Source organism: Agelaius tricolor, unplaced genomic scaffold (genome assembly GCF_023055355.1).
Source record: "Agelaius tricolor isolate 1412-34295 unplaced genomic scaffold, bAgeTri1.0.p SCAF_10, whole genome shotgun sequence".
Taxonomy (NCBI): Eukaryota; Metazoa; Chordata; class Aves; order Passeriformes; family Icteridae; genus Agelaius; species Agelaius tricolor.
This window is the reverse complement of record NW_027269270.1, coordinates 12,629,995-12,644,025: the sequence shown is the minus strand read 5'-3', so window position 1 is coordinate 12,644,025 and position 14,031 is coordinate 12,629,995. Positions and strand designations below refer to the sequence as shown.

Sequence of the window (14,031 nt, the reverse complement as noted above, 5' to 3'; positions counted from 1 at the left end):
CGCTCCGCGGCGCGCGCCCGCCGCCCCCCGCCCCGGCCCCCCGGCCCGCCGCGGGAGCCCGCGCCGCAGAGCGGGGCCCGCCAGCGCCACCCGCCGGCCGCGGGGCCGCACCGCGCCTCCCCCCGTCCCCCCCTGCTCCGGCTCTCAATGTTCCACACTGCCCGGCCACAGAGCCGCCGCCGCCGCCGTAGAGCCCCCCGGCCGCCTCCGTCCCCTCCTCGGGCGCCGCGGGCCCGGCCCGGCCCCCCGCCATCCCGCCCCTCCGACCCAGCAGCGGGACAGGACGCCGGCGAAGGTAAGGGAGCGGCGGGCGAGGCGGCCGCCGCGGCGGCTGGGCGAGCGCGGTGGGGGGAGGCGGGGAGGAGGCGGGGGGGCTGGTAGAGGAGCTTTGTTCTTGTTTTCGGCGCTCGCTGCCTGGCGGCGGCCGGGGACGCGGGGCCGGCCCGAGTTCACGCCTCACTTGGTGCACACGCACGGTGCGGAGCGGGGCCGGGCGAGCCGCCGCCCGCCGAGCCGAGGCGAGCCGAGGCGGGCTGGCGCTCCCCACAAAGCGCGGCCGGGCCGCCTGGATCCAGCCCTGCCGCAGCTCCCGCCGCTCCTCCTCGGGCCCCCCCCGGCCGCCGGGGCAGCCCCCTCCTTCTTCCCCCCCCCCGCCTTTCCCGATCGGCGGAAAAATGTCGGTCTGCCTGGCGGAGCTGCGCGGGGAGCGGCGGCGGGGAGAGCTGTGCAGAAGGTGCAGTTTGAATTATGCTTCTTCCCCCTCCGGCAGCTCTGTGGTGGCCAAATGCAGTTCTCGCTGCTGGCCATGTAAATAACCGGGGCTGCTGCTACCCCAGTGGCTTTAAATGCGTCGCGGGGCTTTTCCCCTTACTAAAAAAAGCCCTACCACCAATAAAAAAACAAACCTCGTTCCCCCCGTGCCAGCCCTTTAAATGCTTGGAGCAAGTGTACATTTCCATCTGAAATCAACCCAAGTGTTACTGGCAGTGTATTTTCTCGGAGAGAGGGGAAGAGGGGGGATCTGGCGTTTGGACCCAATAAAATGCTCTGCTCCAGTGTAAATATTTACAGGTTATTAGTGACTTTTTAAAAAACATTTTCAGTGAGGTCTGTTATTTACAGTGTGTCATAAGTTATTAATGTTCATTGCCTAAGTACCCTGTTAAATGTCTCATGCCTTAGAACAAAGTCGACAATTGGCATATTGTTTAAAGTATGAAAAAAATGTGAGTGGGTTTAAAAATTGGAAATATCTGTATTTTCAGAAATGTAAATATTGCTTTGTAGCTGTCAAACTCCAGTCCTCAGGCATGAGACAAGGAAGTATATTTGATTAATTTCTCACTGAAACTCACTTGTCACCTATTCAAAGTTTCCTGGAACTTGGGGAATGCCAAGAGAGAGTCCTGCCTTGTATGAACTCTCCCTCTTTTCTTCCCCAAAAAAGTTACACACGATGTCCAGTGGTAGGCAGAGGTCAGTGGAACTTGGGGAATGACAAGAGAGAGTCCTTCCTTGTGTATTAACTCTGCCTCTTTTCTTTCCCCAAAAAGTTCCCCACGATGTCCAGTGATAGACAGAGGTCAGACGATGAAAGTCCAAGTACCAGCAGTGGTAGTTCAGATGCCGATCAGAGGGATCCGCCTGCACCTGAACCTGAAGAGCAAGAAGAACGAAAACCCTCTGCCACCCAGCAGAAGAAGAACACCAAACTATCCAGCAAAACTACTGCTAAGCTATCTACTAGTGCAAAAAGGTAAAGGAGGGAGTGAAACATCCTGCAGTATTTTTGCACGGTATTTGGAGTCACAGTACTGGCGTTGCACTTGTCAGGGCAGAGGCATTCTTCTTGTAAAGCTATGTGGAAGGGAGTGAACTATTAGCTTGGGTAGTTGACAGGAGCCTGCTAAGCAGTGTTTCAATTAATCCAAGTCTTGTTGGGGTAACAGTTATGCAGAATGCTCCTATGTCTTTTGAAGAGTTGGTACAGAACTTGGTAACTTACAGGCAGACTGGGAGGGGAGCACCTCGGTACGTTTTGTATTTGCAGAAATGTGCAAGAGAGCTTTGGCACTTGTTTTCTGAGTTAGGTTTCCATGCCTGATTGTATAGGGTGGAGTCCTCCTGGAGTATTTTATTATGGTTGGTAAACTGATGACAGGCAATGCTGTCTAATTAAAGAAGTCATAAAACCCCAGTGGCTTCTCTGGGTCTTAGGAGAGCTTTTCATGATGATGCACAGGAGAGCCTTACGCACCATGAAGGAATGGGTTCAGTCTGCCATTCTCCTGGGAGAAACTTAGGTGAGTTTTCTCCCTTAGGATCTGTGGATTTAGACTGTGATGTTCTACAGGTAGCCTCTACCTTAAAGTATGAGAATCTTCAGGAACCTTGTTTGTTATATTGGTTGCACTTTCATTTGCATCTAAGTTTGTTGGCAGTCTGGCTCTCAAGATGTATACTCTTGGTAATTTTCTCAAAGATCATCTGTGAAGTACTCAAACTTTAAATTCTTTAATTCCAGCTGTCTTTGGAGATGAAACATAACTTTTCAGTCCTTTCCCTGGAGTTGCTTTTTTTGAAAACATTTACAAGTATCCTGTAGCAAGAAAAGTTGTAAAATAGCTGTAGTAGCCGCAAATTTTGCTTATTCAGCGTGACTGTTGTAGTTCTTTTACAAACACTTTAGTAATTTTGTATTTGACTTAAACTTAGAAAAGTCTTTTTGAAATATGTTAAAATTGTTGCAGAGAATGGCTGCATGGCTTTGATGACTTTTGAGCTTGTTAAAGAAACCCTTTGAAATAGGACTGGCTAAAGAGAAAAAAGTTTTGCAACTACTATGTAGCACTTGTAATTTGTTGCTATTTGTCTTTATTTGACAAGCCTAAGATCAGGTTTTTGACACTGAGCTTTCCCTTATTGTCTTTATTTCATTTAATTGTTGCAAGTCTAATTCCATGCATCTCAGATAGTTCAGTAGGCTGACTGAACTTATTGGAATTAATGCAAGGACATCCAGAGCAGTTTCTGTTAGCTCACCTTTTAACAACTGCTATTTGCATGAAATTTACAGTATTGCTCTTATGGGTCCTTTGTGAAGAGAAATCTTGATCTTTTTAAGAGGAGTTAACCATGTGTATTTTGAAATTGCACCTCTTATGTACCTGAATAAACTTGAATTGACAGGAAGTTTTCAGTACTAATTTTTCAGATCTTAACTCCTTGTGAATTTTTGTAAGAGAGTAAAGTTATGCACAGATTATTTCAAGTTATTGTATCAATTTTTATCACATAAATACAGCTACTGTATAAGGTTGCAGGAGGAAAGGCAGCAGAAGGTATGGAGAAAAGCAAAGTTGATCCAGAGAGATTATTCCAGTAACAGAGACAGCCTGGCAGATCTGCAAATCCACTTTTTAAACACACTGCAAAGTAATAGGTAAAATATTGTGAAAAGAATGTGTCTGCTGCCAGCACGGTTCATTTGAGCCTCAGTCACAGGTCCTGTAGCTCTGGTTTAAAGTCATTGTCAAATCTGCTTGTGCAGGCTCCCCCCCACCCCCGCCTCATTTGCATATTAGCTTGAAAAGAAAATCTCCCTGGTAAGAAGTGCTCGGATGTGAAAAAGAGTTACTTTCCTGAATAGTTGTGGGAAATTTCTACCCAGCTCAGCTGTAAGTGTTCTGTTTACATGCAGCGTGGAGCAGGAAAAAAGCTGCAAAGTTTCTCAGCTGTGGGATTTGGGTTATGCCTCTGAGAACAAAGAGGAAGCAGCCATGTTAGCATTACTGAAGGCAAAGCCAATCTTGCATTTAACTGCATGGTGGTAGAGGGCAGTGTAATTCCCTGATTTATTCTATAGACTATCTCAAATGCTTTGTGTCTGTTCTCATTTCACCAACAGAATCCAGAAGGAGCTAGCTGAAATAACCCTTGATCCTCCTCCTAACTGCAGGTATGTAATGGCTTCTTAAGTTGTGGTCAGTGGTAGGAAATTAATGTGCTCAGGTTAACAAAAGGCAAACTTCGTGTTTATGACAGGTGACTGTTAGACAGAGATTGCATACAGAGGATTGAACAAGCACACACATCGTTTGAAACTGAAGTTTGATATTTTGTTTGCATGTTGGATGTGTAGTTATTAGTGATTGATGTACACAGTGAAATCTGTTCGGTTTGTTGTTCATAGCTGGTCCCTGCCTTTGTGAAACATTAATTATATGAATGTCAAAATATGCTGAAGCTTTCAACTTAATGTCTGCATGTAGTTTGGACTCGGTTTTTGAGTGCTAAGTTTCTAGAGTGATCTTTTCATTCTGAAGTAAAGAACTGTATGTGATTTTTATATGCTTTCTCTTAGTATGTTGTTTAACAGATAAACTGAACTATTGCCTCTAAATTTATGTGTCTGTTGGTCAAAGTTGTAGTCTTTTGATAAAAAGAATATTTCTAAGGAAGTTCCCAACTTGGGAGGCACTTCTGTTTGGTTTTAGAAAATAAAATTTTAAGCATGGAAGGCTGAGTGATTTAGTTTTAAAGTGATGGTTTGGAATTGAAGCACTTGATCTGTAGGAAAGTTAGATAGTAGCACAGTTAGACGATTTCTTTAAATCTTTTGAATGTTTTACTTTTATTTAAAGGATATATAAAAATTCTCATTAGCTGTGAGCATCCAGTGTTCAGATTTGCAGTAAAGCTAGCTTTAAATAATGTTGCTTTCATTTGAGGCATCTCCATAAGATTTCTGACTGGAAGGTATCTTAATAACTCGTGTAACAGTGAGCCATGTACGTGTTTTTAAAATTTGCTGGAAATGCTTTCTGATTCTGTGTTGGAATTGTTTGGTTTTTGAATAGCGGTGGGTGTTTTTTGAATTTGATAAAATATGAGCTGTTCCTCTGTCTCACTAATCCATGAGTGCAGGGGCTAAACCAGAGCAGTGTTTTATTGAATTTGTGGTGAAGGCATCTTGTCCTGAGGACTGTGCTGTAGATTGCCTGTGGCAGTCTGATGTATTTGCATGTAGGGTGAGTGGCTCTGTTTGTTTAGGGTTTGGGGTTTGTTTTTTTGTTTTTGTTTTGTTGGTGGTGTGTTTTTTTGGTTTTTTTTTTTTTTGTTTTTTTTGGTTTTTTTTGTGGGGAGATGGGTTTGGTTTGGTTTTAAATAACTGCTTTAGATAACTTTAAATAAATTACTGGGATCTAGTTCTGTGTTGGTCCTGCACTTTATATTTGGACCATCAAAGGGGCATGGTAGAAGAGAAAGTATTTAAATGAAATAGAACCCTGACGCTTTGCTTACAGTTGCCAAAAAGATAATTGTAGCAGTTTCGGGTACAGCAAGTTACAGCTTTTAGAAAGAGAAGCTTTCACACTCTGCAGCACTATCTGATACTTGGCTCCCTGGCAGAGCGTGTTCCTCTCATATTAGCACAAGAGAGTATTGCAGAGCATTTTGCTTATGAGCTGGTACAGCCAGATGCCCAGGAATGATGTTGAGAATGATGAAAACCCCCCAATGTGTCTAAAATTATTCAAGTTTCTTTCCTACAGAGAGTAGGAAAAAAATGGGGGTTTTTGCTATTGAGGAAGCCAGTGCTACTGTTCCCATAGGTATTTTTAAGAGGAATTTAGTGGATTTACTCAGTAAAAACTTTATGATGACTGCATTTTTACCTTTTGCAAAATAAAAAAAAAAATCTCCCAAGAGAAACAAGTTTCTGTAACAGGAGATCTGGGTTTTCATGATAAACGGTTTGAACAGAGTTTCAGTGCCCTAAGTATTTACTGTTCCATTGAAATAGATTTGTTAGAAGGAGCCTTTCTGGTACCAAGAACTAAATGCAGCTGTGTGTTATGTGCAGAAACAGTTGGCACTTTTACTTTCTTATAGGGTGTAGTAGCACAGATTAGGCTATGGACGACACTGCAGACTGATGAGACCTCTGCACTGCTCATCATGCAACAAGCAGCAGAATGTTACTTATTGCATTTCTTGTGAAAGAAAAATAATTTGTAAAAAAAAACCCCAAAACATATAAAAGTCTGTATAATTTGGGCATATTTACATGTATTTTAAAAATAAAAACCTGGTGTCTTAAGTTCTCCCAAAACCAGTTTTTCATGCACAATTGTTTCTCTTCCAGTTCTAGAGCACAATCTTATCATTTGCAGTCCACATATTGCAAACTTCACAAGAATACAACTGGCAACTAATGCTCTTGGATGCTGATAGTCCTTCTGCTTACTCAGTTACATAAGTGATGAAAAATTAGCAATTTTTAAAATGCAGTAATGGCACATATAAAATGTTAAATGTTACTTTAACAGGATCTAGTACAAATACTAAAGTAGAAATATGTTGAGCTCTCTCATATCATGTTAAACACTGATATCTGCTGCCACTTCTCACCTGGCAATGCAGCTGCCCACAGTCACCCCATGGGAGTGACCCGAGGCTGATTTATCTACTTTAAAATGACACCGACTGGCTGCACTGTGATTCTCATGCAAAAGAGGTGTAGATTTCCCCAGCAGTTGTTTTTCCTGCAGTCACATCTATTGCTTTAACATCTGCTTTATAAAAATGTCAGAGCCCCAAGAAAGCCCTGTTCCTGGGTATGCTGAGCAGGCCTGGGCTGCACACTGACTTCTATTTTAGGCACTGGAATAGCAGAATGACAGGCACAGTAAAACTGACTTAACAGTAGTTTTTTGCTTGCCTGTCTCAACAAAAAGGATTGATTTCTGTTGATTTTCTGTTAATTGGACAGTGAACTGTTGAAAAAATCATGTTGTCATGTATCATGCTGTCATGTTTGTGAGCAGCGAATACGAGCTGCATCTCGGGGATACCAGCTGTAAAACTTAGTATCTTCATGCTGATAGCTTTACACTTTAACATGAGTAGTACTAAATTCCTGTGATTTTGGTGTGATTTTCAAGAAAGATAAAGCAACAAAAGCAATAAAATTAAGTTCAGTCTTAGGCCACTAAAGATGTTGGAGAAAAATCAGGTGCTGCTTTCCACTCATGTTTTTTCCTGTTCAACAGAGAGCCTGAAACAAGTCAATTACTGTCCAACATACACCATAGCACTAGGACACATAGGTGTAAACTGAGGACAGGTATTTTGTTCCATTTTTTCTTGGTTTTGCCATCTTAACTCAAAGCTGTGCTACTTGATGCAGTGTGCTGTATTTAATTTCTTTTGTGCTTTTAATAGCATAAAGCAAAGCTAAAAAGATCTTGGCCCTATTGCTCCTAGGCAGCTCAGTTTCAAACCATGGCTAAGCACTTATACACACTTCAAGGTGTGGAAGTGTGCCAAACCCCACTGTTACAGACTCTCAGGTAAATGTTGCAAAGATTTTGCACGTAGTGCATGGTAAATCTGGGCTGCAGAGATGCTCTTAAATAAGTTTGACATATCTGGAATAACTATTTTCAGCTCATAGCATAAAACTGTTTGGATCAGAGGTCACTGCTCTGTAGTTAAGGTTTTGTCTGAGGCTGCTGTTGAGACCTGCAGCTCAGGTGGAGCAGGGGGCTGCTGTCTCCAGCTCTCATTGTATTTCCTGGATTTTAGGGCTGGCACAAGTGGGGCTGTTCCCAGGGGTGTTGTGATTTGTAGCAGCTTCCTTTAGCTGTTCCTGGTTGCCCTGCTGGTCTGCAATAACAAAAATGTGTATTCCCAGTTTTCTTTGCTTGCTCTTCCTCATTTCCATTCCTAAATTAAATATTGTTCTTCTCTGTGGAAAAGTTTTTGAAGTTCTATTTAATAACACTCATGTCAGCTTAGTTTATAGTTTACAGCCCATTTACAACAAATCCACTTTCGTGTAAACTTTGCAGGAAATGAATGCAAGCACCAAACTCAGTGTATCCACTCAGAGCTTAATTCATGTGGTTTAAAAAGTGGTGAGTTGAAATAGTGCATCTTTCCCAGGCAAGCGGGAGAGTGTAAGTCTTTTATATCCTGTGCTGTAAATTGGCTTTAATCTCTTCTCTTTACTAAAGTGAAAATCAGATATTTGAAAGCAGATGGTTAAAAAGAAAAAAGTAAAGTGGAAAGGCCAGGCATAACACATGCCTTGGAGCACTGGTCAGAGAAACAACTTGTTTCCTTTGTAGCTGCTGGGAAATGGGCCTAAGGGAGAGCTGCTTGGATCACCCCAAAAGCTCCCTGCTCTGTCTCATTCTCCAGCCAGTGAGTGCCTGACCTTATAGGTCTGTTGGAAAGATTTTCCTTAATAGGGATTGCAATATTGATTCCTATTTATTTTTCAGGCCTTGTATGCTAATACATACTAATGTGATTTCTTGAGCAGTACTACAAAAGGTGGCAGTTGATGATTTTGCTGTTTGTAGCCTCTCCTAGACTTGCAAATAGGTTGATGGTTTATGGGTAGTTAGTTTTGAAATTACGTATATTAAAATAACAATCGTATATTAAAATAATTATGTATATCAAAAAAACAATATATTAAAAAAACAATAAAGTCCAAAGTATGTGGACTAAGAACAAATGAAAGGAAGATGTGTAAGGGGTTTGTTTTAACACAGGATTTTTCTGCTTCCTAAGAACTGCATTTGTCCCTTTCATTACTGCCACATCTTGGGCTAATTCCACCCTGCAGTGTTGCCAATGCCAGGGTCTGGAGTTTGACACAAAGAGGAATGCCTGCAAAACCCTGGCAGGCGAATGCTATTACTGCTTTGGTTATGGACCCATGAATCCAGATGTTTGTAACTGTCGGAGTGCGCTTGTTATTCCATCAGTGTGGAGCACTGCAGTGTGTTTAAAGCAATATTGTGAAGGTATTCCTCAGACCAGCAATTTAAGCTCTTTCAGTTGAGCTGTCTGAAACAATGAGGAGCAGTGAAAAATTGTGCTGGTGGTGCAGGCTCGTCCACGTGCAGAGGTAGCGCTGGATTTGAGCTAATGCAGCCTTGTGTTTGTGAGGAAGCTGCTGCAGCTAAGCTTGTAGAAGCATTCCTTTTGTTAACATACTTTGTCTGCAGTAAGGTTATAGGCAAATGTTTACTCTGCAAACAGTTGGGCCTGTTGAAGATGTTACTGCACAGCTGTGGTTTGCTCCAGTTGTGCCACAGAGGTGACTACTTCAGTCAGAAAGTGAAGCAGATTCATGTGATTACTCTGCAGTGCTCCCCAGGGAGGGGAAAAAAAAAAAAAAAAAAAAATCGTCTAAGTTTGCTTAAATGGTTTAAAGAGGTGATTCAAATGAACTCTGCTGGGTTTTTCCTCTCTCCTCTCAGAGTAGGCATTGTTCACACAAAGCTTTTTGCCACACACACCAGGATATGAATAAGCCAATCCATTCCTTTGTCTCTCAAATATAGTAAGTTTCCATCTCCCCTTTGTCAAAACCAGGCATTCTGTTGCTTTTATGAAATCAGGAGGAGAAAGAATATATTGCATGCAGCCAAATAGCAGGCCTTTATACAGTAGCACAAGTGTGTGCCCCTCTTCACATGTATGTTTTTTTCTTCCACTCAAGCTGTTGACTTTCCAGATCGGTGTAAGTCTCCCAGTTTTGTTTATTCTGTTGATTTCTTGTTGGGCAAATGTCTTCATAGTACTAAATACTGAATCCCAGTGGAAAAAAAAAAAGTCAATTTTTCTGGTTTCCACCTCTGCAGTGAATACCCAGTTGTGAGCACTAAATGGTTCCCTATAGAAGAGCAGTTGATTAAGATGTGTAAAAGATACTTACATTTAAGAGTATGTCCCCAAATGCTTGTGCTGAAGCTGAATGGGCAAAATTTTAAAAATTCACCCAAACTCTACTTGATAATGTATCTTGTGACACATTATGCTTTTTATTGTCTCCCCCTGCCCAGCACTGTCACCACTGAATGCAGTAAATGCATTCTATGTGAAAAGACAGCTGAAGTTTGCAGAATGGTTTCGAGAATACAACCCACAAGATTATTTCTAACACTTCCTTCCCTATACAGAAGTTTACAGTTAAAAAAATGCAGTAAAGAGGGTTCATGGCTCCTCTCCAAATATTTGAAGTAACTCTCAAATGAATATTGAAATTCTACTTGTTAGTATTGCCCATATCTGATTTATCTAGAATTATTTCTCCTAAGCATTTTCTTCCCTTCTCCTTCTTCCTTCCTTTTTTCTAACCAGAAGACTATAGTCCAGGTCAGAGTAGGAAAGAGTGGTGTAATTTAGCCCAGCAATCACAAGTCTGGTGTTTTTGTATTACTGTCCAGTTGTAGAAGCAACCTTTATGTTACAGAGTGGCTTTTACCTTATTTGCTGGTAGTGAGTGAAACTGCTTAAGTAAGAGGGATGATGCAAATTTAGAAAGGCATTTCAGTAAAATATTTAAGTGTTAAGTAAAGCCAGACTGCACTGTTATTTAATATACTTTCATTTAAAAACTGCGCTAGTGAAAGATTGTGTAACTCCTGAACGTTTTGAATTGTGCGAATATTTAAATTACTTTCTTTTCAGTTGAGACTAGATGACAGATCTACTAACTCAAAATGCTTCAAGTTATGGGGTTTTTTTCCCCTCTGCTAGTATTGACCTCCTGCAAGCTATAAACCAAGGTTTTTTATCAGCCCCCACACAGTGAATTTCTCATGCAAGTATTATTCTCAGTAGCATAATTAAGAGAGGGTTATGCAACACAAATCAACATATCTGCTCATGGGAGTAAGTTTTCATGCCTGCAGATTTGCAGGTTTGACACTTGTGTGAGCAGTGTCCACAGTACTGTCCTACCTGCTCTGAAACCTGTGTGTTTGTCCAAAGATTGTATCGATAGTTTGCTAGTTTATAATAGCACTACTGTCAAAATGAAAAGAAAATAAAATTTATGGTTTTCTACCTACTTTAAAGTTGCAGAAATGGTTCAAACACTTTTTCATTCAGCTACTGGTGTTAAAGAACTGATGCTCATTATGTCTTAAGTTTTATCTGGAAACAATAGAAAAGCCTGACCAGTTTTTTAAACACTTCTTTAGGTATTAGTGCAAAAATTTGTGAAAATGCCAAGTAATGGATCTTAGAGTTAAGGACAAATCTGCTTTTTGGATTTGTATAACTGTACAAAGGCCCTTCAGGCTCTGTGATAAAACTGACTAAAATATGCCATGTATATGTATAGTTCTTTCTTTTTACACTCAAGCTGTGCATTGCTCACCCCTGCCAGCCTGTCATACTTAGTTGGTGATCAATAGTATGTGTGGCAAGGTCCTAGCCCTGAATGCTTCCCCCTCACACTGACTTGCCTCTGTGTATCAGTTTCTCTACTATTATAGACTTGGGAGACCTACTTCAAATTCAGTTTAATAAAGTGCAAGTACAAGAGAATCAGCTAAACAGCATCAAACCCTTTATGTAAAATCACCTAATCCCTATAAAACTGATGTGTGGAGGTTTCCTGGAACTGGTGTAACTCGGGTTTGCATAGATGTGGAACATTTTGAGACAGGTAATACACAGATCATTAAAAATACCTTGAGCGTATTTTCTGAGTTCAGGGCTGGGTAGGCAGGAACAGGAATATCCAGCTGCCATCTCAGACAGGGGCATGTATACCATTAAGCTATCCAGGAGCTGTGCTGTTCCTTTACATTGATGCCTTACTTTGAGCCAGTAACTGCTGGTAATAAATGAGTCCTAGCCTGCTTGCATTAATTTGGATTAATTTTCCCTCTGCACAGAGTGCACTATACTGTTACCTAGCTCAGAACTGTGGCTGGAGCAGTTGTTAATTTTATAGCACTTACAGTAAAACAGACTGGCCAGACCTTTTAGGAACTCAGATACAAATTCAGTTGACAATGATTAAACTACCATTGTAAGCATTGCTTTCAGAAACAAAGGAGGGATAAGATTTTTTTTTGATGAAATAGCAAAGTGACCTGTAGTTAGCAGTGAGTCACTTTCATGTTGGAAGAATCTGTAGAGGACCATCTGACAGTCTCTAGTAATTGATGTTTTCCTTATTGATGAGGATACTGCCCTAGAGCATATAAATACTGCCTTTGGAGTTAACAATGGGGACCAAAGGGTTGTAGCACATTGGAGGACAGGACTAGAATGCTAAGTGATGGGGGCAAATGTAGGAAGTGACCTTAAAAATATTGTGTAATTTAATAATGAGAACTGCAAGGTACAGCGCTTTAGTAGGCATAATCAGCTGCACAAATCTGTGGGGAAAAAAAGACTGGATGAGGAGAAGTTCTTCACAATAGGTGTAGCCTCTTTGAGGATCATGTGCTTTGAAGGAAGAAGGAAAGAAAGGAAAAGATCTTCAGATATAGAAGAAAGTTGCTGCAAAGGAAATAAGGCAATTGTTGCTAGTCCAGGGTTGGTAATTATGACAAGCAACTTCAATTGCCATAATGAAGACCTAATATCAATGTAGGAGTACCTGGGCATAAAGACAGCATGCAAAAGGTGATGGGTCTGCATTGCCAGAGGTTTTTAAGAAACAAAGGACTGACAGGAGCAGTTTAGATATAGTTTTTTCTATTTCAAGCAGGAAATAGACTAAGTGACCTCTTAAAGACCAGTTTGACCAAACTAGCATTAACACTGGATTTAAATTATAATGCTAAAGGAAAGCTTGTGGGGAAGTGATTTTCATTTCATTTAAAAACTGTAATTTAGTCAGGGTTTTGTAGTATAATCATCCTGGAAGATATACAGGTGCTATGATTCCAAGAAGCAGCAACAATTATTTAAGAAGTCATTGGAAGTGCACAAATTTTGTGCTGTTGTCAGTCAAAAAAAGCAAATGTCCTGTGATTTTTCTGCTGATTTATTGTTCCCCTCTGTCTGTCTCACTCCCCCCCCCCCCCAATTTTGGCTTTAATTTTTACCTAATCTTACTTTAATTGCACAAAGTTGTTACCTTCTGCTAACTAGAAATTAACTAGGCACATGTTCTCAGTTCCCCAGAAGTGTGTCACCTTTGTGAGAAGCAAATAGCACAGTAGATCTGCAGTAGATCTTGAATTTTGATGCCTCATACGCTCTGTGCTTGGGTGCTCTGTGTTTGTTCCACAGGCCCATGAGTATCTCTAACACTGAGCTAAACAAAATCAAGAGGCATTTTTGTCCTTACACAGAGGCAGTTTGCAGTAGCTATGCAAGCACTAATGCATGTTGCCCAGCACCCCAAATGGATCAAGCACATCAGAAAGCAGTTGTGCAGTGCTGTCTGTGCCCATGGATCCTGGCTTGAGGCACGCTCTGGAATCAGAGCTCAGACGATTGTAGTGAAAATGTAAGCAGCCTGGCAGGTTTCCAGCTGATGAGTTAATGCTGCTATAAACTTGAGTAGTTCCTCTCTGAGGCATGCAGAAGGGTGCAGGAGCTGGGAAGGTAGCCAGCAAAGTCAGAGAACAGACGGCAAAGCTAAAGGCCAGCCTCAGGGATTCACAATGAATTGTCTTGGAGGTGAGTTCCTGCCTTGCCAGAAACCCTTCATGTATCTTCAGTGGCAGGGCTGGAAATCAGTAAGAAAATTAAGGCTCTCATTCAGTGCAAAGCCAGCCTGCCTTTTGGGAGCTTGTTTAACATAGCTTGAGCAAAGGTAGCTGTGCCCAGCACTCAGGCCACCCTGTGACTGACTTAGCAGTACAGGTGCTGCAGAAAGCCAAGGGTTCTCAATCAATGCTGGCTCAGTTTGTTGAGGTTGAAGCTGCAGTGAGGTGGTTTAGGTTTGAACTCAGGTTATCACTTCACTCTGAAGCCTAGACATGGAAGTCACCAAAATGTGATAGAGTGAATCAGTAGAGCATCAGCTGGTCAGATTTCATTGGACAAATGAAACGTGGGTGCTCTCCTTTCTGTAAGGGAAGGTTAGCAGCAGAAAGCTGGTTTTGTTTGCAATTTCAGTAAAGCATTTATGCTGTAAATGCTTTGAGCAGAGTGGATTTTAGAGGGTGTGGAAAGTGTTTCAATAGATCAGTAGCTATGCAATAGGAAAGATATTCAGTTGATAGTGATTCTTGCTGTGAAGGCTGCTATTGT

The 14,031-nt window shown here is 41.7% G+C and overlaps 1 protein-coding gene across 1 annotated transcript in view; it reads left to right on the top strand.

Moving 5' to 3' along the window:
* The first annotated feature begins 20 nt into the window (after window positions 1-20).
* The window catches only part of UBE2E3 (ubiquitin conjugating enzyme E2 E3), a 56,185-nt gene continuing 42,174 nt past the window's right edge, over window positions 21-14,031 (top strand). The window contains exons 1-3 of the mRNA XM_071434811.1: window positions 21-295; window positions 1,554-1,756; window positions 3,908-3,958. Of these exons, the coding sequence (XP_071290912.1) occupies window positions 1,563-1,756; window positions 3,908-3,958 (245 nt within the window). The 5' untranslated portion in view covers window positions 21-295; window positions 1,554-1,562. The remainder of the gene's footprint in view (window positions 296-1,553; window positions 1,757-3,907; window positions 3,959-14,031) is intronic.